We start from the raw sequence: 25,248 nt of genomic DNA, 5'->3' as shown, positions 1-25,248 counted from the left end.
CACACACAGTTTAAAATCCCCTTCATACTGTAATAGCAGATGTAGTGTGACTATAGCCTACACACTCATGCAGGGCTGTGGAAATGACACATCATCTAGGGCCACCATAGGTGTGGAAATAAGTGCTTCATTATCAACCAACATACTGATCACACAGAGACAGCCTTCTAACTATAGCTTTAGCGGCTTTCAGAAAGCCTGGCTGACATATGCATACAGAAGAGAAAAGATGAAACATCTAATATTTCATGTTAACATTTAATTTAATTTAACTGTTTTCATTTGCAGGCCGCAGAATCTGTTGTCATGGTTCTTGTGTTCATATTAAAGAGTCTGACTTTGTCAGACTGACAGTTTGTCAGATAGCCGTTCTCATTTAGTTAAAGATTGTAGGTTTTGCATTGAGGCTCTGGTGCTCATCCTGTATGTGCTGAAGCGGCCCAACACTGACGCTCAGCCTTGTGCTTCTAGCACGTTGCTAAGCCACGCCTTCTTTTGGAAGATATCATCTTCCATACTTCCTCTTTAGAATTGTACTTGTCTCAGTGAGTGACACTGTAACTTGATCTAAGCTCTGTGTTCTCCTTATAGACCTAGAATAATCGTATTTAGTGGTGCTAGTAATGTACGTGACAATATAAGCATATTCATACATTAAAGCAACCTTTGTGTGGAGAATACAGTGCATGTTGTCAATGATATTTCACGTATGCATGGAAGAATACGTTTGATACTGGGAAACATTTAGCATCTGCAAGGTCAGTAAGAGGGTAACAGGTCGGTGAGCATCTTGGGGATGAGGGGGGTGGCTAGTTCAACACACACACACTGGATGGGCAGGATACTGTATTGGTCAGTCTTCCAGCCCAAAGGTAGGGCTGGAAGAACGTCAGGTTGGACCCCTGACTTAAGCACTCCTCAGCCTACCTGTAGGGATTCCTTGAGCAAGAAACCCTGCCTGCTTCTCAATGACTTCTATCTGATTGCACACAGCAAGTGGCTTTGGATAGAAGTGTCAACCGGTGGGTCAATACCCATAAGTGGGTCACGAGGGCATCTCATGTGGGGTCGCAGACCACATATGCTGAACCTTAGTCATAAGAGAGAAGTCTACGAATGAATTAATGGTGCCGGTTCAATGGCTTACAATTTCACTGAGATTAGCTCCAATATTTGCATCCTTTTATTCCCTCATGTTTTTGAGAGTCCGTGAAGGCATTACTGATAACTGCATACTGGGTAAATCCATTTTTTTATTTTTGTACCCAGCCGTCCATCATAACACTGAGTATCATAAAACTGTCTGTCATATGTGTGAAAGGGATATTTAAAGAAAACGCCTAGAAAGAAATGTCTGTTTGTGTGATGAGTCATGACTGAGGGGGTTTGAATACTGTTTCCACGAGAGCTGCCTGCATTGTTCCTCTGCACATAGCACTACTAAGGACAACTGAATCTTCAACTGAAAATTCTATTTGATTGTGATTTTAATTTTGCATCCCTGAATAGTGCTCCTGCATTTTCAGCCTTCATTGGTTCGAATATATAATGGTATAAAAATTGATTGCAGGCAACACTTTATTTTGCCTACTGACATCTTTTTAGTGATACAAGATTGGAGGATAGGCAGATTAACAAGTACATTAGATTGAATTGAATTGGATCAGTGGGTTGACCACTGATCCTGTGGTCAACCCACACCCGATCCAAAGTTTGATTCACTTTTATTTCCACGCTTGGAGAAGATCTGAGTCTTCTTCTCTCTCTTAATACTCCCTCATCTCCAGGCCCCAGACGACTAGAGACAGACTGGGTCATCTACAGGCGCTGCTCAATGAGCCCAAAGCCACCCTTGCACTGACACCACCCTCCTAGTCCAGCAGACCCAGATATCCGATCAAGAAGCAGAGAGCCCCGACCCCCCGGACGTCAGAGACCAGAACCTGGACGCCCTTCTCCAGGAGGCCCAGCAGATCCATATCCAGCAGATCCAGCAGGACCCAGACAGTGCGGAGATCCTTAGCTCCGCTGCCACCGCCCGGGCCGACGCCAGAGGAGAGGAGAAGCCGTGCTCCAGCGTCTTCACGGGAGGAGGGTGTCGCCGACCGCCCGGAGGCCCGGCGAGGCTCTGCCGCGGCGGTGCTGCGGAGGGGAGCCCCAGGGAGAGCTGCCGGCCACGGACCCAGAGGAAGCTGTAGCTGGTGGGCCGGGACGGGCCCTCCGCCGATGGGGCTCTGCTGGAGGAGATGCTGGTGGGAGGGGAAGGCAGGGGTTTGGTTGTGGGGCTTAAGGGGATGACGGCGCGCTCGCCGCTGGGGGAGATCCAGAGGTGCCACAGGGAGCTCCGGGACCTGGGGCACAGAGACGTCCCGTCAGTGTTTCTGGACGTGGCGGTTCTTGCTGAGGAGCCGCGGTGGAGGGTGGGGTGGGGGACTTCACTAGGGCTGTAGGCCTTTTGAAGGCACTGCTAAATACGTTTATCTCAGAGCCTTTTATTTGTGTGTTTGCAGACACACTATTGTTCTTCTGTGATATTTTTCTGTATTTTTATTCCACCTGACATCCGGTAAAGAGCCTTTTGGAGCTTTCTTTACACATCTAAGATTTAAGGGAAACCTATAAAATGCAACTTCCACAATATTTAAACTGTATACACAATATTGGACATCAAAGTGCCTCGATCATTTTACTTTACTGTGCTTTACACCTCATGATAATCTGATCCTTTATTAGGTAGAATCGAGTTAGAGTCCACACTATCACTATCCTATCAAGCCAGTTCTTGGTTTGTTTATTCTACTTCATATATTCTTCATACATGTAGGCCCTACTTATTTAATTAACTGATGACATAAACCGGTTACTGTTTTATTCTAATGCATTGGAACTGGTATTATTAACCTACTTTTCATTTTTACCTGACTTACAATTATTTATGACCTTGTAGATATGTAAATGCATTAGGCCTACGATTTAATCTGATGACATTAGATAGCCTCCACGTGCATTGGCCGCTGGTACTGACTATTTACATTGTGCAATTAAATAATAAAGCAAACAGCATTGCGCAATAAAGTACGGTGGACAACATTGTCATGTTTATTTTTAGCGCTCAATTCTATTTAATTTACGATAGGCCTAATCAAAACTACAAAAAAAAGCATAATCAAAACAACAGGTCTACCGTAGGACAGGATGATGTTGCTCTACTGTGCATGTGTTGCTGCGACTCGCGTTTCCTTTTAGGCTATAAAAAAAAGGTGAGAGAAGAGTGTGATCTTGGCTTCCGCATTAAACCTCTTTTTGACTGAGCGGAACTCCCATATCGTTTGGGCTGGTCACTGTTAATGTCTACATGTTGAAATGAACGGGGAGAAAGAGGAACGCCACACACCTTCTCGTCAGTGGTACTTTGGCTTCTCGGAGTTTGGCCGCTTGGGTTTTGTTTGAACTCCTTGATAAGGTATGCGTGACATTGTTTATTGTTTAAAAACACTTTATTTGGCCTAGTCACGGATGGTTAACCATCTCAAGTATTTGGGTAAGAAATTCCCATGTTGGGTTGTTTAATATGGGCCCATGTTAAACATAACGCCCTGTCTTTGTGTCAATGAATGTATAGTGGTAAGGATAAATGATAGGTTCCCTGTAATATAGACCTACTGTGTGTGTGGGTTGAGAGAACGTTGCAACTCTGAAAAGAACGTTTTGTTTTCATTTACAAAAATGTCATGTTTAAAAATGTTAAATTAATTTAACATTCAATGAACTAAACCTAAGATTGTTACATGAGAGTGGTTTGGTTGTAGTGTCTTCCTATTGCTGTTAAGAAACGATTATATTTTTACCTGATATGTGCAGAGTTTTGTTCAGGGCCAGAGATAATGTATGATGATGTGTTCCAGAGCACTCTGCGGCTGAGATGAGGGACCGACTGAGCGAGCTGCAAGTTGCCCGCCAAAAACCTCCTGGCCCCTGGCCTGAGGAGCAGAGCTTCAGCTCCACAGTCGACGAGAACCAGGAGCAGACTGTGATGCTGTTCGAGGGAGAGGACGCCATGGAGAGCTTCTTCAAGGAGGTGCGGGCCCTCCGGCTGGAGGTGAGCCAGCTGCGGATGAACGTGAAGAACCTGGGCAAGCAGAACACCCGGTTCCTCACCTCGGTGAGGCGCCTCAGCAGCATCAAGAGGGACTCCAACGCCCTGGGGCGGGACATCAAGAAGAGGGCGGAGCTGACGTACGCCCGCCTGGAAAAGCTGGAGGCGCGCAGCAAGGCGCTGGAGGAGGAGCACGGCCCCGCCTCGGCCCTGGTGCGCATGGTGCGCTCCCAGTACGTCTCGCTTACCGGCGCCTTCCACCAAGCGCTGTCCGAGTACAACGACGCCGAGGTCCTCCAGAGGGAGAACTGCAAGGCCCGCATCCAGCGGCAGGCCGAGATCATGGGCCAGGAGCTGAGCTGGGAGCAGATAGAAGACATGATCCAGACGGGCGAGTGGGGCGCCTTCAGCGAGAACCTGCTCACCGACGGCCGTACGGGCGCCCGCCTGGCGCTGACGGAGATCGAGCAGCGGCACAGGGAGCTGGTGGAGCTGGAGGGCCGCATCGGCGAGGTGAGGGAGCTCTTCTTCCAGATGGCCCTGCTCGTGGAGGAGCAGGGCTTCATGCTGGACAACATCCAGGCCAACGTGTCCGCCACGCAGGACTACGTCACCAAGGCCAACGAGCAGATCCGGCTGGCGGTCAAGTACAAGAAGGACAACCCGTGCAGGAAGCTTTGCTGCTGCTGCTGTCCCTGTTCTTGAGGTCGGGGATGGGTTTCAAGCGTCGCCATGGCTACACCTCACCAAAGACCTCAATGGGTTTCAAGCCTCCATCATCATCATCCCAATGTGGTGACACTGGGATGACGATGATGAGGCCTTGTAAAGGCAATATCTGGTGTGAGGTTTACATTGGAGACACGATTTAAGGGCAAGGTCTGATATGAAAGGAGGCATCATGGGAATGTCCAGGCTAGACCTCAAGTGAATAACCTTAATGGGCTTAACACACAGTTGAAGTCTCCTTGCAGTGATGATTATGCATTCATGAAATATATACTTTTTTTTCCGTGGGTTTTTTGTTTATTTAAGAATTATGCTTCACTCTACCATTTCAGCATGCCATAATTGCATGCCAAGCTGGTAGCTTATTAATGTTTGTTTCACACACAAATACATACATACATACGTATACATACATACATACATACATACATACATACATACATACATACATACATACATACATACATACATACATACATACATACATACACACACACATACATACACACATACATACACACTTAGTGAAACACAGGCTTGGTGCATTGTGAAAATTAAATGTTACAGAAGCCGTAGTATTAGGGCTGACCTTGTGAAATATTGTTCTATTTCACAAGGTTTGCTTTCAGCATAGACTTGTTTGGAAACTGTTTGGTCGCTCTCAGGATTAACCTTAGTATAGTAGGCCCCAAAGGCAATGAAATATTTGGATAGACAATGAAAAGATAAAAAATATTAACATTGTGTTCATAAGGACACAATATTCTTTGAGTTGAGGAGTTTAGTTTCAAGTTTTTTTGAAAATGCCAAGGTTTTACTTAATATACATTGATGCACACGTTTACCTTTATTAATTGCTGTTTTTTTTTTTATTGTTTTAGAGTTTAACTACTGAGGCAGACCAGGATGGCCGAGTGGTTAAGGCGTTGGACTTAAGATCCAATGGACATATGTCCTCGTGGGTTCGAACCCCACTCCTGGTATAAATGCGTCATTTTTAATCGTGAAACTGTTGATTGCCGGCTTTCGGGTTAACAGGATCGCGCACTGCTTATCACCGTAAACATGTAGAGTAGAGCAAAGAAACCGAACCCTCACTAATTATAAACGCCGTTTCACGCAGAACAGCGTCCCCTGCCAGATGTTATGTTCAGGCAGACTTTACTCTGGGAAATGTATGGCAATGAAAGAAATATTGTTCTCAATCTCCATCTCTTGTTTATAAAACCTAGGCAGTAGGAATCACGGATATTGAAATGAGAGATCCTTGGGCAGTGAAACACAGAGACATCATTAGCTGCGTTTCCATCTAAAAGGTGATGCGAATCTTTAGAAAGTTCGCAAAAAAGTTATTCGAATTAGGTGCGTTTCCATCAAGTGGTTGGAGCGGAATTGGGTGATGACGTTACACGTTGATGTCGGCAGGGTTGCTATGGCCGGTCGTTATGCTGACCGGGAAAAGACTGTCAATCCCGTGTGTTCAAAGTTCGCTATGTCACAGCTGATTCGCAAAATGTGTTTCCATCTCCCATTTTGCGAATTTACTCTGTTTCGCATTTCTCAAGAACCACCTCAAGCGAGCGGATAAACCTTTTTGCGAATTAGAGGATTTTGATGCTAATTTTGGTGTTTCCATCACCGTTTACTGATTCGATACTTCAAAGTTCGCATTAAATTAGGGGGATGGAAACGCACCTATTGTAATCCGAGATAATTAATGTTGTAGGCAACTTTTAAAAAATATATATATTCGACTCCCAATGGACTTAATTAGCTGTACATTTAGACAGCTATGCAATTAGTCTCTGGTGCCCCCCTAGGGAAGTGAGCGTCAATATTGGATATTTATAGGCTTTTCAATCATTTCATTTTATTGGGTCCCCTAGACTATTGTCTCGCATAGAGGTTTGTAGAATATGAACACAGGTGGTTAGTTGTATAGGTATAATTGATGCTACCATACTTTAACACAATAAACACAACAATGGATATGACCATTTTATTTCATTGGATGGGATACATTACAATAAAACACCAGGCTGAAGTAAAAACAAAAAGGTTTTAATGATGAAAACAATGCAGCATCAAGACAGTTGCCACTTAATTAAAATAATTGTATAAATAAAATCGTGCCATGTCTTATTTGTGTAACCAAAAAGTCAACAGACTTGTTGGCTTAAATGTGTGCGCTTCTGTGCTTTACAGTTATTATATATAGATAAGATATATCTATATGTCTAGTGTTAGCATATTATGCCAATACTTGAGTAAACTGGTTTGTATTGAGAACAAAAACATCCCTAAGAGGCCTGGGGACAGTTATTACAGAAAAACACGATTCAGGTTGCAAAAAAACCCGTATAAAAATGAACGCCATTAGTCAGACAGGTTTTTTCAGAAAAACGTCTCACGCACGTGAGAGTGAAACCGTGATATCTCGCCATGGATATTGTCACCGTGGACACAGCTTCATAGGGCTAAATTCATACAAAAAACAGCTATAATATTGAGGGATTTTCATTCTCGTACCTATATAAAAATAACAAAAATAAAAGTGAATTATTACAAAAGTGTTGTTTTCAAAATAATACATCTTGAACCATTTCGCCAGGCCTTCATAACGAACTTCCAGCACTTTTCAGAACAATATTTCCCAGTCTAGCATCATCCACCATGGACTTCTTCGGACAATCTGTCCGTTCTCACAATGCGGCCAAATGTCTTCTGCTGCATACCCTATAAAATGGAACCCATACGTTTATATAAAGTACCACCTTGAAGAGAAAAAAACGTCTGCACTTGTATTTGACCATTTACTGTCTGTTTTCAAACAGAGCCCCATCTTATTACTTCATGTTCGTACATTACATTCATGTTAGACTTCAGCTGGCGGCCTAACTCGCCCTTCAATAGAGAACTTCCCCTCAACAATCTGAAATAAAAAACTATTTGTGTATAACTTGCACTATTAAAAGACACGGAAAATAACCAGCATAGCACTGCGGTAAACTCACTGCAACGCTCACTTCGGCTCTAACACTGAACGGTAAAATCAGCCCATCCTTATACCACCATAAAAGTCAAGTAGCTGGTTTTCAGTGATTTCTTCGATCAAGCTACAATACACCACAACAATGACCAGCAGTTATTGTAGTTTCATGATACGACCCTGAGACACGAGGACAACAACAAACTCGGGATGCCTTAGCGACACCTGAAAACAAAAACCAACACAAACCCAAAATACAACCTAGTAGAGGGGTTTACCACCACAAGGTCGGTATGCCCATTTAGGTTCAGCTCTTCGACCTGGCCGGCAGGTCTTTGCAATACACGTGACGTCGGCATGCACGGGGCGGCTCCGCTGACTAAGAGGCGCGTCTCGGAACCCCACCGCTCACCGTTGCCATGGCGTCGCCCCCACACATGAATTTGAGGTGTAGACAAGAGATCCATCCACAACACCGTCACGACTGAGAGCGGAGAGACGAGCCCTCGCTGGCCTCCCTTGATTCTCGCTATCGGTTGGTTGTCGACCACGTTCATCATGCCAGGAGACCAGAGCGATGGTGTAGCGGATTACCTTGATAATCTTTGTAACAGAAACAGTAGTGTGTTGACACGCATTGTTTTTAGTTTGTGGATTGATCTCCGTGATGAAGGGGTACTTGGGTTATCCTTTGTAGGTGGAGGATGGCTGGCTTACAGTAACGCTAACGAATGCACTTGTGTTGGAGCCTTTGTCCGGACATCATGCACATCACATGCCTGATGTTTGGACTGCGGCGTCCTTAATAAACGAGCTTCAGAACCAAATGCAAAACCGTGAGAAAGGTGCTTAACAAACCGTTTCAGGTAGCAAGTTATAAAACTGGCAGGGAGAAGACACGCCTCAAGCTTTGGATAGAAAATCAAGTGTTGCAGAAGTCAAGGCTCTCTGCTGAACTGCCCAATACTGGCTCCTTCGTAGAAAAATAAAACCTCAATAATCAAACCTTTGATTATTAACGCATTGATCAGATATTATTTTATAGGTTCTGTAGTGCTGCGGCTCTATCAAGGTGGAAGAAACAAGGCTGGCATTTGGGTGGTTGTCCGTTCCCTGTTATGTGGTTTAAAAAACACACGCTGGCTTAGTGAACACTATAACTCAATAACATTAGTTTGGTTTCCACGCACAAACCAAGACATGACTGCATGTTTCTGTTTTATTAACCAGCCTTCTATGTTGTGTAGACTGGAAAAGAACATGCCTTTGTTTGTGCGATTTGTAAAAACTGCAGATAAAAAAAGTAATGATGCTTTTGTGGTGTGGACCACTTCGCTGGGCTCTGGGGGAGCAGACCCAAACAGATCAGGTAGTGGTGGTGCTCAGGCCACGGGCTTGAGGACGGAGCGCAAACAGCGGCCCTCCTTGGTCAGCTCCCGGGTAAAGCACATGCAGGGCAGGGGGACGGCGTCCTCGCGGCGCGTCACCGTGTTGAACTTGCACTTCTTCAGGTGGTCTGCCATGCTGGCGATGTTGGCAAACTTCCACTCCGTCACCGTGCCGAAGGCCGTGCTGAAGCGCCACACCTAAGAGCAACAGAGAGAGAGAGGTCGGTGATTGGGGCACATAGGGGCCCGAGTGCGTTGGCTGTGTGTAGATGTGAGGTGGAGGGCGATCGCTTTAAGCTGAGCCAGATGACTGCAGCCTTTGGGGTTGGGGGTTTAAGCGCTCTTAAGGCATGGGGACAGGAATGGGGTTAAGCCTGGAGGGCCCCTGTCATTATGCTACATAACAAGGTGCTGTCGGTATGACTCAAGGGTTGCAGAGCAAAACACAGAAGAGAGCGGAATTTAAATAATATACAGCCCAAATAAAACGGCCACTCCCTCTGCCCACATTTCTCCACCATTGAGAAGTTTTGCGTTCAAGAACCTGTGATGAACAGGTAGGATGGATTCCTCTGAACCAATCAGGGAAGAGATACCCTGATTCGTCAGAAGTTTTCTGGGAGCGGTCTCTCTGATCTAAAATGGCCTCATCGAGAGGCAGGCGCCCAATCAAATCGGAACAAACAACCTCAGAGCATCTCACCCACCGAGCGATAACCGAGCGGCTGTGGCATTTTAACAATGTCACACTGTACAACCTTACCTATGGCACCTTTGACATAAACAACCAAGTACAAGAACTGAACTGACCTTATCGGTGATCTGCCACGTAGAAGAGCCATCCGCCCGCTGCTTCTTCCCCCAGAGCATCACCACCATGCCTCGCATCAGCAGCAGACTGGCACACACCTCCCGCATCCCGCCGGACGCCCGGGACAGCTGGCACAGGCTGAAGCCGTCCAGGAAGCTGGCGATGTGCTGGAGGATCTCGAAGGGGAGGCTGCTGAAGTGGTCGCACTGGGCGCCGAAGCTGCAGGTACTCCGGAGGGGCTTCTCCCCCGGCTTCAGGGGCAGCGACAGCTGCACGCCGAAGGAGCCCAGGTGCCGGTCGTGGATGACCCGGGAGCCCTGCACCGAGGGGCAGAAGCGTCTCTGGGAGTAGGTGCAGCCGTAGTAGGCAAGGGGACAGCGGTGCTCCATCCAGCCGTTCAGCCCGGCGTGGATGTCCCCGTGGACGTTCTTGAAGTGGGAGGAGAACTCGCTGCGCCGGAACAGCTGGCCGCACACGAAGGTGAACATGGAGCGCTGCTTGGTCTGGTAGCGGGCCACGCACTCCAGCACCAGGTCCAGCCGCAGCGTGTGGAAGGGGCTGGGGTTGGACAGCTGCGGGCTGGCGTGGTCGCAGGCCGAGGCCGAGCCGATGTCCCCCACCATGGTGTTGGTGGCCAGGATGGCCGAGGGGAAGGAGAAGGTCTGCGTGCCGAAGTCGATGTGGTATCCGTCCACAAAGCGGCTGTCGGAGATGCCCCGGCCTCCGGGGGAGTCGCCCAGACAGAAGAGCAGGGCGGCGGTGATCAGGTCGATGCCATGGAGTCCCATGGGGTCGTCAGCCACTTCCAGGTCCGACGTGTCCACCGCCTTGTCCGCCTTCTTGGCGCGGTACAGGTGGGGGTCCGACAGCAGGCTGCGATGCCCGTTGAAGGGGAACAGGCTCATGCCCACGTTCTGCAGCTTGCGCTCCAGACACCGATAGCCCAGCTCCACGGGGAGGTGCTGCAGCAGGTTGTTGCGGAGGTGATCCGGCAGCAGGTAGGGCATGACCGCGGACGCGGCCGGGGGGAACGGCGCCGGTAGAGCCCCGTCGGGCTCCGCGGGGACAACAGGCGCAGGGCGATAGCGCCCTGTGGGCCTGACATAGGGCGCTTCGTCCAACACAACGTCCAGACACTCGTCCTGCTCGTCTTCCGCAAACAACTCAACAGAACCGCCGTGCCCCGCCCAGGGGGGTGCGTCCCCGTTGGTGCCCGCCGCGAGAGCGCAGTCCAGGCCGCCCACCGCCCCCAGCTCACACTCCGAGTCGGAGTCGCTCTCCCTCATGTCCACGCTCTCAGAGTCCTCGGCGTTGTCGTGCCGGCCGTGGCTGTCCCCGTTGGTTCCGCGGCACACCGCTCCGTTCTTCTCCCCGTTCTCCCCGTGGAGGTGGGCCGCGATCCCCTCCATGCTCTTGGAGCTGGTGAGGATCTCCAGCGCGGCCGCTAGCGTCCTGGTGGTCTCCACCGAGGCCTTGTAGAGGCCGCTGTACGGCTCGTCCTCCATGTCCACGGCCCCGTTGGCCAGCCCCGCCCCGGCCCCCGCCTCCTCCGCTGCGGTCTGCCCGGCCCCGCGGTCCGGGGGCTTGTCCCCGGGCTGGGAGATGGTGGTGGTCACCCGCAGCGACTCCAGCAGCATCCTCTGGTCCTGCAGGGCCAGGGCCATGTCCAGCTGCTCCACCTCGTCAAAGTCTTTGCTGAGGTTCTCGTACGACTTGCGGTCGGCGTAGCTGACGGGCCAGCGGTTCCACTCCATTGTGCAGCACACCACGCTGGCGGGGCACGTGGCCAGGTGCTCCGCCATCTTGAAGCGGGCCATGGTGAAGGGGCAGCCGAAGCCCGTGTTGAGGCACGGGACCCGCTCGTACGGACACAGCACGCGGTGCTCCTCCAGCTTGCATCCGTGGAACACCGCTCCGCACACCAGAGGGCAGCCAATGAGGTCGCACGAGACGCCCGCCTCCGGTCTGGTCATGCACCGTCTGTGGACACACTTCAGGCAGTGCGCGTGCTGGAGCTCCATGGTCGACACGTCGGCTGGGCGCTGAAGCAAGGCAGCAGCGATGGGTGAAGTCCTCAAAACCCTGGAACCAAAAGGAAAAAAACTCTTTCTCTCAATCCTACACAATAAAGATGTGAGGCACAAACACTAAGTATTAGTGGCTAGGCCAACCGAGCAGTGAGTTCTAGAACGCAGCCATGCCATGTAGCTGCAGTCTGGCACAGCAGCCTACTGCTACTCCTAGCGACACTCGGACAGCCGTCCCTCCACACGTGACACACACGTCGCAGCATACAGTAACCCGCTCACTAAAGATGCAGCGTCTGGGGGTATGTTTACAAAGCCAACAAGCTGTTCAATGACATTTCACAACACCCGTCTTGGGTGACAGCGATTGCTCAGGGCTACTTGACCCCATAACAAAAGCCACGAGACGCTGCAACGAAACTCGATGACAAAGACAACTCGAGCAGTAAAACCTCATGATCCCCACCATTTAAACCCACTGTTTGGCCCTTTGACAACACCTCCACCACAAATAATGGGGTCATTAGGAATTAGTGGGTTTGGCGATGTGTGAAAATCAGGGTTAAGGGATTTGGGGGAGGGAGTTCTACATGGGCTGCGCAGTGGTATAAATGGTCATTTAAAAAACAACATGTCAAGTTGTCAATAGAGAAACCACATTGCTATTGTCCTGTAACTCGACAGCACATGCGCAGCTGGTCCTCTTCACCACACAGGTATTAAAGGAAAAGACAGGAACTACACTAAGCAGCTCATCGTCCCCATTCATGTTATACGTGGTATGGTCACTTGCTGATGCCTTTTACCCTATGACCAAACTTGGGTGCCAATGAGGAGCCAAAACAACATCAACAACACGGCCAGCAGGTTAGCATCACATAGCAGCTAACTCGCAGCGGCTAGCCTAGCCGGTAGCCTCTAAAAAAGTGCTTACCCGAGTTAAGCTGCCGGTCCAGACGTTTGGTTGGCTGTCTTTTTTGAAGGAGTCCCTACTGCTCATGTGTCGATGTTTCAAACCGCAAACATGTTAAACTGAACTAAAAACAGCTCAGTGACTCTGTTCAAATACTCAAGTCTTCTCTCAAACAGGCTGCGACTGGATTTTATCTTGAGCCGAGCAGACCTCTGCTCGCCGTTCACATAGTCGGCGTTTATGGTCGGTAGAGGTTGCGACCCAGTGTCCGGAGGTTCGGTGGGCGGGAACCCTCGCCGTAACCGCCCAATCAATGTTCCCGAAAATGCAATGGTTGGTACCTCCCTCTGATCTTGTTTGGTTGGTACCAGAGAGGGTAACCGCCCACTGTACGTTCAGAACCTTGGATTCATAATTGCAGGGCGCTCTAGTAGAACGTCACCACGGAGAGGACCAATAGGATAAAGCTGTGAGCTGTAAATAGACAGGGCATGGAAATACCCCCAGGATGATATTGCAATTATATCAGAAGGCTATTCCTCTTTATTGCTAAAAATACTATTTCATTTTTTATTATTACCTTGTTTCACCAAGAAATAACGACGCATGACACTGATAAAGTCAGAAACGACATCTTTATTAGCCCATGTTTTGTGACAAAAAACAATAAGTTCTTGCGTATAGGCAATGTTTTCATTGTTTATTTGAATGCAAAGTAATTAAGTACATAAATATTTTATTGTCTCACTCACAAGAGAAATTTGCTTTGGGCACACAGAGAGACATATTTCTGTTACATTTTTTTTTGCATTCCACACACTATTTACATACAAAATGGTATTGAGTAACTGTGTATGTGTATAGGTGGCTGTGTGTGTGTATATATAAGTATGGTTTGTGTGAATGTGTGTATAATTACACATATTGTTCATGTGTCTCAGTTTGTGTGTGCGTGCGTGCGTGTGTGCGTGCGTGTGTGTTTGCGTGCGTGCATGATTGCATGAGCTCCCAGCATGCATAGCCCCACTCAGGAGGCCACCTCTGAGATGTGGTGGATGTTGGACAGTGTGAGCTGGGCCTCCCGGGCCGGGTAGGACCGCCTGGACCGGAGCCACAGCCGGCCCAACAACCCGGTGACCAGCAGCACCGCCACCAAGAGGCCCCCCAGGACCAAGGTTCCTACAGAGGGCAGGGCTCCAGCGTCTGTTGGACATTAGCACAAGGTTAGGGTCTGCGGCGGACTCCTCCGCTCTGTGATGTTTCACACATGTTTATCACCTCCTCTGTGTTTCATCCGTCGTAATGTGCATCACTCTACAGTGTGTGACTGATGGATTAATTGCTGCTGTTTAATTGAACGTTGAGGAGCACAACGGAAATACTTTTAGAACGGTAATATGATCATCTTCCACCGGGTGTATGTAAAATGTAATAAATAAACTTTACCGAGCATAGATTTGATGTGTTCTGTAAGTCTAACACAACCCCACTGCTCGTTAACATGTCAATCGCTGCATGACTTCCTGTCTCACACCTGCTGACGCAAATGCTATCAGTCTCTATTAGCAAAAGCAAATAAATGAAAATAACTCCCAAATCTTAGTGTGGTTAGTGCTTAGCTCTGAGGAGTCCTTGGTATCTTACTGTAATTTTATAATACATCTTAATGGATGCATTTACGTGTGAACGGTAGTTGTAGAATTTCTGTCTTCATTCACCATAGTGAATCTGACATTTTTTACACTGTTGTGTTTTCCCAGGGAACAATGCCCGGTGAAATAAAGAAGAGTCAGAAGCATGAAGCCATACTGATGTTTGGTTGGTCGCTCTCTCCCAGCAGTCGTCTGATAGGTCCATAGGATACCGTATGGGACAGGGAGATGTCTCTCCGCGACCTCTCTAAGCCATCCTCCGTAGTAGAGCAGTTCTGGAAGTACATCAGGGATAATGATAGGGGTTCATCAGGGATAACGATATGGGTTCATCAGGGGTAACGATAGGGGTTCATCAGGGGTAACGATAGGGGTTCATCAGGGGTAACGATAGGGGTTCATCAGGGGTAACGATAGGGGTTCATCAGGGGTAACGATAGGGGTTCATCAGGGGTAACGATAGGGGTTCATCAGGGGTAACGATAGGGGTTCATCAGGGGTAACGATAGGGGTTCATCAGGGATAACGATAGGGGTACATCAGGGATAACGATAGGGGTTCATCAGGGACAACGATAGTGGTTCATCAGGGACAACGATAGGGGTTCATCAGGGGTAACGATAGGGGTTCATCAGGGATAACGATAGGGGTTCATCAGGGGTAACGATAGGGGTTCATCAGGGATAATGATAGGGGTTCATCAGGGATAATGATAGGGGTTCATCAGGGACAACGATAGGGGTTCATCAGGGATAATGATAGGGGTTCATCAGGGATAATGATAGGGGGTCACTGGAGACTGAGGGAAGGTTGCTTTACCGAATGGGAAAGTTACTCAGCTTCATGTTAAAATGAAAATCTTCATATGGAATTCATATTGAACATTACGATTACTTTCATCCGAAGCAACTTCACATGCATTGACAAGCATTAGCAATCTTGCCCAAGGGGGCCTACTGGTAGACGTAGGACATTGGTTGTATAATACGATGTCCTTGAATGAATTCAGTGTTTGTGAACTAGGTGTGTTTCCATTGGCAATCTGTGTATCCTGATATCTAATTGATTGATGACAAATGCAAACCATACTAAGCTCTGGGAGTCTATTCTAGGGACGAAAGCTGTCACTTGTCTGAACTGGTCTGTGAATACCGTACAGCGAATTACTGACATAAGCGCTCTCTCTCTCTCTCTCTCTCTCTCTCTCTCTCTCTCTCTCTCTCTCTCTCTCTCTCTCTCTCTCTCTCTCTCTCTCTCTCTCTCTCTCTCTCTCTCTCTCTCTCTCTCTCTCTCTCTCTCTCTCTCTCTCTCTCTCTCTCTCTCTCTCTCTCTCTCTCTCTCTCTCTCTCTCTCTCTCTCACCGGCTGGCAGAGCCTCGGCGTGCTGTGGCAGATCTGGACGTTGCAGTGGAGGAAGATGTCCGTGTATGAGCGGCCCACAAACTTGAACATCTGTATCCGGAACTTGGCCTCCGGACCCTGGCCGTTCCTCAGCACCGAGAGGGTCTGCTGGTTGGACAGCAACGGGCAGCTGGGTGGAGGACACAGAGAGACATAGAGAGAGAGACATAGAGAGAGAGAGACATAGAGAGAGAGAGAGAGAGAGAGAGAGAGAGAGAGAGAGACATAGAGAGAGAGAGACATAGAGAGAGAGAGAGACATAGAGAGAGACACATAGAGAGAGAGAGAGAGAGAGAGAGAGAGAGAGAGAGAGAGAGAGAGAGAGAGAGAGAGAGAGAGAGAGAGAGAGAGAGAGAGACATAGAGAGAGAGAGAGAGAGAGAGAGACATAGAGAGAGAGAGAGTGAGAGAGACATAGAGAGAGAGACATAGAGAGAGAGAGAGAGACATAGAGAGAGTGAGAGAGACATAGAGAGAGACAGAGAGAGAGAGAGAGAGAGAGAGAGAGAGAGAGAGAGAGAGAGAGAGAGAGAGAGAGAGAGAGAGAGAGAGAGAGAGAGAGAGAGAGAGAGAGAGAGAGAGAGAGAGAGAGAGAGAGAGAGAGAGAGAGAGAGAGAGAGGAGACAGTCGTCTGTTATATTGTCCATACAACCTTGGTACTTTATAAATATATATTTTACTTTTTTTATAGAACTTGGTAGAGACAGAGACAGACACACAAAAAAGGTGTCAAGGGGGCCAGCTGAGTTTGACATTTACATTTCCAATGCAAACACATTAAAAACATCTGTTATAGAGGGCAAAGAATAGGAAGGAAAACACAGCCAGCCTTCAATAACAATTAAACTGGTCGGATTAGGAGAAAAGTATAATGTCAGTGTTTGTTCAAACAATCCCCGGCAGCATGAGACAGATTAGCTAAGAGTTTTTCCCCCTTCTGCATTGTGAAATCCTGGTGTGTTTCATTGCCATGCTGTTGCTAACGATACCAAATACTGCCCGGTTGCTAAGGGAATGCACAGCTGCTGGGCTGCGAGTCGACCGGCCTCGGACAGACAGCGGGGGGGTCACGTGACCCGGCTTTCTGTCCAAGCCTCTGGGGACACTTAATTCTATCATAAACTCTCATTTCACATTTCATCACAACGAGGGAGTGCTGTGGGCGAGGGAGAAAACAAACAGGCCGAGGGGACAACAGTGTGTGTGCACATGCATTCATTTGCTGGTGGGGTTGTTTTGAGCATGGTTTCAACAGACGCTGTTGGACGCTGTATACTTTTATATACTTTTTGCTTCATACTATGTTTATAAGTTGCAATAATGTAGCATATACTGTCAATAATGTCTACCTCAACAGTCTATAAGGTTAACATTAACTTTTTGCATATCTTATGTTTTACTACTAGAAGATCACGTTAAAAGGCTTTTCCCGGTAGGGATATAATTCCTCAGCCCTATCACTGTATTTACTATTAGTATTGATATCCATTTTATACTTTTGTCATTTGTTCAAGATGCCTCTACATGCTTGGAGAGCAGCAGAATGTCAACAACAAGGTATCTTTATAATCAACGCAGTCCAGTCCACCGCCAGGGCCCCGGACGGGGCTGACCGACCTGTCCTTGATGAAGGTGTACTGGATGTTGCTGTAAGGGTCACTGGTGGGGGTGGCCCAGCATCTCTCCGCACGCAGCGTCAAGTGAGCTGGGATCTATGAGCCCGGACAAAGACAAACACACACAAAACGAGCAAACCAAATGAGAGGCCAGTAAAACCAAAACGCAAAACCTAAAGGTTTGAATGGATTGGAATGCTAAATGATAGGGGTCGGCTTAGCTCAGGCTTGGCTGGTGACCGGAAGGTTGCTAGTTCGCTCCCCAGCTGAGTGTCGAGGTGTCCCTGAGCAAGACACCCAACCCTAGTTGCTCCTGACGAGCTGGCTTTCACCTTGCATGGTTGACTCCGCCGTCGGGGTCTGAACGTGTGCATTAACCGATGTAAGTCGCTTTGGGTTAAAGTGTCTGCTAAATGTCCAAAAATGTCAATGTAAATGCTCTGCCATTCCTGGCCAACGTTGTTTTGCTATTCTGCGTCACAGGGAACGTAAGAAACAAATGTATTGCAGGTCAACAACAGCTGGGGTAAGTCGCCGTCACAGGCTAGTACAAAGAAGAAAGACTCTCAGGAACGACTTGGGGAAGGGGTCGACGATGTGTGGGGGGAGTAGGGATCGAGGGGGGCTGTTGTAAAGCGGAGCTGTGATCTAAAACTTTGATTACCGCGGCCGGCAGCGGGACTGCGGGTCGAATTACCGTCTGGTCACGGGTATAGGGTTAAGTTTCCGGGAACGTTCCTACTAGGGTCGGCCACAGCAACACAACATATTGCTTAATGTGGAGCCAGAGCCTCACGGTGTCCAAGAATAGCTGTCAATAGCAAGGATATTTAAGACGGCTTGTTTGGGCTTTGGTACCTCTCTCTATGAAGATATTTAAGATGGCTTGTTTGGGCTTTGGTACCTCTCTCTATGAAGATATTTAAGATGGCTTGTTTGGGCTTTTGTTCCTCTCTCTTCCCACAGTGAAGGTCACTGAGGTCACAATATTATCCATAATTTACATTATACGACTATCGTGAGTCGTATAATGTATGTAAAGGTATATGAAATATATAAAGGCGAATGCAGTGAATATTCTGTGCCACTTCTGTCCCTCTGATGGTCATGGAGTAATGGGGCGGGTGCACTACAGTGTATTTGCAAGTTAAGTTACCATGAATATCTTGACAAAGATGTCGTCCTCCAAGGTCAGGGAGGGCACCGTGGTCCACCGGTCCTCAAAGGCCCGGTCCTTGTACAGTAGCATGGACACAGAGAAGTTCCCGTCCTCCGTGGTCAGGGTGATCGTTCTGCAGGGGGTTTCGGAAAGCAACTCATTAGATGTATACTGATCTCTTCTATTCTCACCACTGATTCAACAAACTCTCATTTTAAACCAAAACGGAAACGTATACTTGGTTGATTGAAATCCGGGTAGATGGGTATTAGTCTTTAGATGCAAAAATGATTCAACAAAAGTAATGGCTGCATTTAATAACTCACTCTGAACCCAGATGTATGATAGATAGATCAAGCTACTAGCATACCCAGTGGACTGGACGCGCTGGGGGGGGGGGGGGCAACTCTCCCTCATACACCTGGGAGGACATCCCCCATGTGTGGAATAACTCAAGGGTAGATTTTGGCTAGCAACATGCCATCTAGTGGTACAATAGCGGTTCTACGATACTCTTAATGATTTATTTTTTGGGCATTTTGCGGATGCTTTTATCAAAGCGACTCACAATGGTAAATACACACATTCACACAGCGACAGCGAAGTCAACCATGCAAGGCGACTGCCAGCTCGCCAGGAGCAGTCAGGGTTAAGTGTCATCATCAGGAACCCATCGACACTCAGCTAGGAGGAGCAGGGGATTGAACCAGCAACCTTCTGGTTACAAGTAAACCTGCTCTACCTCCTGAGCTAAGCCAATCCGCATGAGGAGCTTGGGGGATCCATCTGGAGGCGACCTACAGAGTGCAGCCTTCTACCTGACGTCCACCCGGACCAGGTTCTCTCCGTCGGGCTGCTGCACCATGTAGTTTTTGGGATAGCGGCACACAAAGGTGATGTTGATGTAGTTCCTGGTGACGATGTCCGAATCGTTGTTGCGGATTGTGTTGCTAAACATGATGTGTGTGTCATCGTATGCCTGAATGACAGAGAAAACAGGCAAGAATTTAAGAATTCTGTATGATATACACGCAAACACACACATATATTTATATACTTCTATATACTTTTTACTTTATACTGTGTTTATAAGTTTCAATAATGTAGCATATACTGTCAATAATGTCTAGCTCAACCGTCTATAACGTTAACAAATAACTTTTTGCATTTCCATTTCTATAACTCATAGGTGTATAGATATGAGTACCATATATTTTAGGTATTTTCTATCTGTATCGCAATTCTAAGTTTGTATCTTTATAGTAATAACTGTCCTGTACTTTCTGTTGTGACATACAGTAGGCTACACACTGCTGTGTTCTTTTTGGAAAAAGTCTGCCGAGTCAGGATCGCTTTACCTCACTTTATTTGGTAAAGGTTTGGACTAGTCTCTATGAAGCAAAAGGAGGGGAATTGTATTACGTACGTGTGGAGATACACTTAGTAGGGCATCAGATGGATGCATTACCTGGAGCGTTCTGCCCCCTGGGCTATGTGTTGTGACTTATCTACTGGGCAGACGTGGCCTCAGTTATGTGCTCTGATTGGCTAAGCATGGTGCTGAACTCCCGCCCCCTGGATACCCGTATGTGTCTTTATGCTGTCCCTTGCGTCTATGTGTTGGCATGGCAACTTGGTTTGTGGCTATGTGCGGGAATTACACTTGTTCTTGTGGCCTTGAGCACATGGGTCTCTCAAACAGCTTGACCGCTCGTGTCTCTAGAATTGACACATGATGAATGGCCTCCTGTATGAGCTGGACGCCTCCCTAGGCTCAGGATCCCTCCTTAGCGTGAGAAAGAAGCCTCTTTAATTGGCAAGGGCATATGTGGCCTGTTGGTATGAATGTGTGAATTATGTTACAACACACACGCACACAAATATTTTGCCTATATAGCATATGATTTACGCATCTGCGAACAGGTCATACTATGATGTAGAGAAATGAGCTCCAGCGAAATGGTTGTGCGTGATACAAGTTACTACACAACTTTGACCTGGCAACGTCCACGCTTAAGTACCTTCAAAGCTATAGGAGTCAGACGGTGGTGGTAAAGGGAGAAAGGGCTGTCCATCTAGGTAACCATCAAAAGCTCACACACAGTCAGAGACACACACTTACCAACCTACAAATAAACCTACCCACCTACACACACACCAATCCATCTACACAGCAACACACAAAGAATCATCTCCTACAAAGCACCGTCACCTCAACAGTAATGACAGTCCTCTCGTAGGCCTACACTGACTCATTGTAAAAGTGGGTAAGGCGGCCAGGGGGAGAAAGAGACAAAGCGTCCAGACGTCTCTAACGACCGGTCGGTAACACCGCGGGACGCTTTCTACACAGTGACCAGGGCTAGCGTCTCTTAACACGAAATATAAATGCTGAAAACCAACATGGACATGTTGGTTTCAATGGAAGAAGATGGCCTTCGTCTTAAACCCAACCCTTCTCATTGTTTGCTCTCGTTTCTTTATCTTCCAGGTTTGGGGTCCAAAATGGGTTGTGTTTTTTATTTTCTACGTCACGGGGTTGAAAGGTATCAGCCCTGGAATCTCCCCCTTTCAGACGCAGCACCTAAACCACGGTGGGTGTACTTATTTCAACTGTTATGCAAAAGTCCTAATAAACTTGTTGAGGGCGGCGGGGGGTTAGATTGCCCCCCTCTTCAAAGCTGTATTCACCTGCTCCTTGCTTTACGAGAAAAACACACGCCGACGCACCACTGAAGGACAGCTCAACGACGGCTTGAGAATGAGATAAGCCCACAGAGAGTGGAACATGTTTGCCTGGACACAATGTCGGTGATTGTTAGGAGGGGATACAAAGCAGCAGCCAATGAGAAAGAAGAAGAAGACATAGGGGTATGAGAAGAAAGGGGTGGGGATTTTTTTGTGTACCGGGGTCATGAATACTGAAGTGATATCATTTCCATGAAGAGCCGATAAATAGGTCTTGGACCACCCACACACCCCTCACCCCTCCTTCGTACTCTCAATAAGGTCTGGGATGTTATGGGTGGGGTGGAGAAACAACGATACCTTTCTCCTCCTACATATACGCGGCGCCCCCTTCCTGCTCCTCCCCAACTCACTTTCTATTCTCTACTTTCTCTTGTGTCAGTTAAAATATGCCTTTCTCTCTTTACTATGCGTGCTATACAGGCTATATATGGGCTTATTACTGTCAAGTCCAACTCCTCCGACTCCAAGAAAATCCACAGTTACAACATTCAAGAGAAATAAAGGTTTGCCTCTTGTCTTTAATCCTTCAGTCGTTCAATTAACGTTTATTGTTAAGTTAGACAAACGGCAATTGATTGGCATTTGGAAGGACACATAATTTAACTGGGGGTTGGCTCTGCGTCTCCACGACAACCGCGCAGACATCGTAAAATAGATAATTTATTACGATGGGGATTTTATAATGTCATTGATGAGTGTCCAAGCGGAGGTTAGTCTTTATACAGCCGCAGACATTTCTCTCTCTCCTTTCTTCACCTCCATCCAAATGACACAGCACACACGCACAAACTAAACACTTACCGGCACTGCTAAATTAAATCCATCTCCCCTCATCACCCCCCCCCCCCCCCCCCCACACACACACAAACACACACACACACACTCTCTCTTTCTTGCCCACTCTCTCTCTGACACACACACACACACACACACACACACACACACACACACACACACACACACACACACACACACACACACACACACACTCAACGACATTGCCAAGAAGTGCTTTTAGATAGAATTGTCCACTCGATGCAGGGTTTTTTAAGCCATACCAGTGTTTTCGAAAACCTACCAGTGTTTTCAAAAAAATACCAGTGTTTTCTAAAAACAAACGGTATACTATTTGAGACTTGCTCGTGTTTTATTTCAGATGTTCCAGGGTTTTATTTAAGACAAACAAGTATTCCATAGAAAACCTACCATCACCGTCCCGCAGTCCGAGAGGTTGTTTTTGATGCTGAACACATAGTCCTCTCCCGTCTCCACGCCCCGACACGCCGGCTCGTTCAGATGTAAATCCCAGACCTACACCCAACAGAACACATCCACACTCAACCTCAGCGGGAAACAAACCAACCCAGCGCACTGAATATGAGAGTATGAAGGGTTTACATTTGCAGAAATGCATCAGTGAGAATCAAACCAGGGAAGGTCACTGGTTAATGGAGAATAAGTTAGGACAGGGTCGTGCATCACACCTGATCTATACCGTTTAAACAATAGTTACCAACAATGATTAGATAATAAGAACTATCATCTACGCAGTAATGGTTATTTTTTTGTTCAAATTTAATCAGCTGAAATGTTTATATTTCTCCATGGTGCATTTAGAATCTGTTTTTTTCGTGTTGGAGAAAACTTCAGATCAATAGTTGTATTTGGCTGTTGCTTTTTAACGTTTGATATGTGGAGCGTTGATTCAGAACTGTTACTGAAAAGGTGATTGAGAAAGAATACACACGCTTGGAACGTTATGGACCAATCAGGATTTAGAATTTAAAACTGCAGTGGTGTGAGGACTCACGTAAACAGGGGGGACCTTGTTGAGGAAGAAGGCCTTTGGGATGAGAACGTCCATGCGGTTGTTGGTGCACACCACTGTCTCGTTGAGTTCTGTAACACCGAGGAAGAGGAAGAGGGACATTGAGGTTCATAGTCACGAGGATGGATTAATCATGTTGATGATGCCTACATTATCTGTGATTATTACAATTGATTTTTGATTGTAATTATTCAACTGATAATTCCGATAACAGATGGGTTAATATTCTAAAAGATATTGTATTATTTCAGTAATTCATGGTCCATAGTAATCTAGAAATCTCCAAAACAATAATTGTGCAATTTAATTATTGATCTATATCAGGATATTAAAGCTATCTCTATCATTAAACTGTATAATAATACCCATACTTGAATAAGGAAATTGACTTATTTTTGGACTTTAGCAAATTTAACCCCTAAAAATGTATTTTCCATATCAAATGTTACTGATGTTGTTCAGCATTATTTAAACAAAGCCTAGGCATTCTCAAACTCATAATTTTTTCTAATGAAAAGCAGAATAATATTGTTATTCTTCCTCATCCATATTATATTTCGCAAATCCAAATTGTATCACAAAATACAAAAAAAAATTGTCTGTCTCTTTATGCCTTCAGACACTAAAATGTCCAGTGTCCCCCGACATTCCCCATGATTCACCCTCTAACCCTGGAGGGAGCTCCTGGTCTGCTCCCCGGGGTCTTACCTTGGTCTTCAGGCTCCGATAGAGAGTTGGCCCAGGTGGCCTTCATCAGGCCCAGCCCCAAGCAGGCGCACCACACTAAGCCCACAGCTCTCATTCTATCTCCCTCTCTCACAACTCAACCTGTTGGCTTCTGTAGACTCAAACCCTGGGCTGTCTGCGCTGCTTCGGTGGCCCCAGCTCTCTTTAGCTCCAAACGTGTGAATCTATCTGGGAACAACCTCGCTGTCACAGACAAGACGTAGTGTCCCCCCCCCCCCCCTTCCCTCCCTCCCCGCCCCTCCCCTCCCAAGCCCTCGAAGACACTGGTGTAATGAACTGGGAGCCTCCTCCCAGTCTTAAAACACCATCTTGAATGATGTCCCCTCCACCCCCTTGTACAACAATGAGATTCCGGGCGTGAATAGAGCCGCCAGAGGGGAGTCCAAGGTAACCCTGCAGCCAGAGACGTCCTGGTAAACAACATACAGCTTGTTTGGTACCTCGGTGAGGAGGTCTGGTGACAGACAGGAGGAGGGGACAGGACAACAAGCAGCGAGGCGCTTGTGTGCGTGTGTTTGTTGTTTTATTTCGGGTCATTTCTTTTGTCCGGTTTACTGGTGCAGGAAGGACTGTCAGACAGACAGACGGACAGGGAAAATGTTGAGTCAAGGGCAGTTCACTGACGGATGCGTTTGGGAGGGTGATAGACAGAGACTCTACGGAGTGGAGAAGAACCGAATTTGAGTGTAAAAAAAGAGTACATTTTCCTCCCTTTTGGAGAGGAAAATGTCATCTTCAGAAAAAGGACACAAACGATTTTTCATTCAATTAGCCATTATTACTTTATTGTATTTATAAAACGCTGTTGATTGAATGTATTACAGGCCATGAGTGAAGGTTTTAATAAGGGATCCTTTTAATGAGGGACTTTATTACTATGGTCAAACTGTGCTCATTCCGCCCATGGAAACAACACAACACCCCAACAGACAGTTACTGCAATCACGCCACAAGAACTTGAACTCTCATTTATTTTTAGGAGGATCGATTTATGGCACTCTCTTTCAAAGTGACAGGATCTTCTGTATTGTTTTGCAAATAGGACAAGCTGTCTGGAGGAGTTTTCCGGCTTCTTATCCTAGGACGAACGTCTGAACGGGATCTGGAGGAGACTCTTCCTTTTCCCAATAATATAACGATTGG

The 25,248-nt window shown here is 47.1% G+C and overlaps 3 protein-coding genes and 1 non-coding gene across 4 annotated transcripts; 2 read left to right on the top strand and 2 right to left on the bottom strand.

The window, feature by feature from the left end:
- Window positions 1-3,327: 3,327 nt before the first annotated feature.
- On the top strand, window positions 3,328-6,133 carry stx11a (syntaxin 11a). The gene is made up of 2 exons (XM_030355919.1): window positions 3,328-3,463; window positions 3,906-6,133. Exon 2 carries the CDS (start codon window positions 3,923-3,925, stop codon window positions 4,799-4,801), a length of 879 nt encoding a protein of 292 aa, XP_030211779.1. The 5' UTR covers window positions 3,328-3,463; window positions 3,906-3,922; the 3' UTR covers window positions 4,802-6,133.
- On the top strand, window positions 5,726-5,808 carry trnal-uaa (transfer RNA leucine (anticodon UAA)). The gene has a single exon. It is a non-coding gene; the product is annotated as a tRNA-Leu (tRNA).
- Window positions 6,134-6,810: 677 nt separating the features above from the next.
- On the bottom strand, window positions 6,811-13,330 carry fbxo30a (F-box protein 30a). Its single transcript, XM_030355905.1, has 3 exons — window positions 12,975-13,330; window positions 10,013-12,095; window positions 6,811-9,400 (listed from the first exon to the last, which is right to left on the bottom strand). Exons 2-3 carry the CDS (start codon window positions 12,032-12,034, stop codon window positions 9,197-9,199), a joined length of 2,226 nt encoding a protein of 741 aa, XP_030211765.1. The 5' UTR covers window positions 12,035-12,095; window positions 12,975-13,330; the 3' UTR covers window positions 6,811-9,196.
- A 239-nt stretch (window positions 13,331-13,569) lies between these two features.
- On the bottom strand, window positions 13,570-24,320 carry si:dkeyp-110a12.4 (pancreatic secretory granule membrane major glycoprotein GP2). The gene is made up of 9 exons (XM_030355917.1): window positions 24,067-24,320; window positions 23,341-23,429; window positions 22,737-22,841; window positions 19,598-19,758; window positions 18,777-18,912; window positions 17,622-17,716; window positions 15,967-16,135; window positions 14,763-14,880; window positions 13,570-14,156 (listed from the first exon to the last, which is right to left on the bottom strand). The coding sequence occupies exons 1-9, from the start codon at window positions 24,158-24,160 to the stop codon at window positions 13,981-13,983; spliced, it is 1,143 nt and encodes a 380-aa protein (XP_030211777.1). The 5' UTR covers window positions 24,161-24,320; the 3' UTR covers window positions 13,570-13,980.
- Window positions 24,321-25,248: the final 928 nt, after the last annotated feature.

This window comes from Gadus morhua, chromosome 5, assembly GCF_902167405.1.
Source record: "Gadus morhua chromosome 5, gadMor3.0, whole genome shotgun sequence".
NCBI lineage: Eukaryota > Metazoa > Chordata > Actinopteri > Gadiformes > Gadidae > Gadus > Gadus morhua.
Note: the sequence above shows the minus strand (reverse complement) of the source record. Positions and strands in the feature narration are given on the sequence as shown.

Coding starts and splice junctions, on each gene's coding strand:
- fbxo30a (XM_030355905.1), bottom strand. CDS start 12,034: ATGGAGCTCCAGCACGCGCACTGCCTGAAGTGTGTCCACAGACGGTGC. Junction 9,401..10,012: donor CGTGGCAGATCACCGATAAG/GTCAGTTCAGTT, acceptor TGTTGCTCTTAG/GTGTGGCGCTTCAGCACGGC.
- si:dkeyp-110a12.4 (XM_030355917.1), bottom strand. CDS start 24,160: ATGAGAGCTGTGGGCTTAGTGTGGTGCGCCTGCTTGGGGCTGGGCCTG. Junction 19,759..22,736: donor CGGACTGCGGGACGGTGATG/GTAGGTTTTCTA, acceptor TCTGTCATTCAG/GCATACGATGACACACACAT. Junction 14,881..15,966: donor CGCCGAGGCTCTGCCAGCCG/GTGAGAGAGAGA, acceptor ATGTACTTCCAG/AACTGCTCTACTACGGAGGA.
- stx11a (XM_030355919.1), top strand. CDS start 3,923: ATGAGGGACCGACTGAGCGAGCTGCAAGTTGCCCGCCAAAAACCTCCT.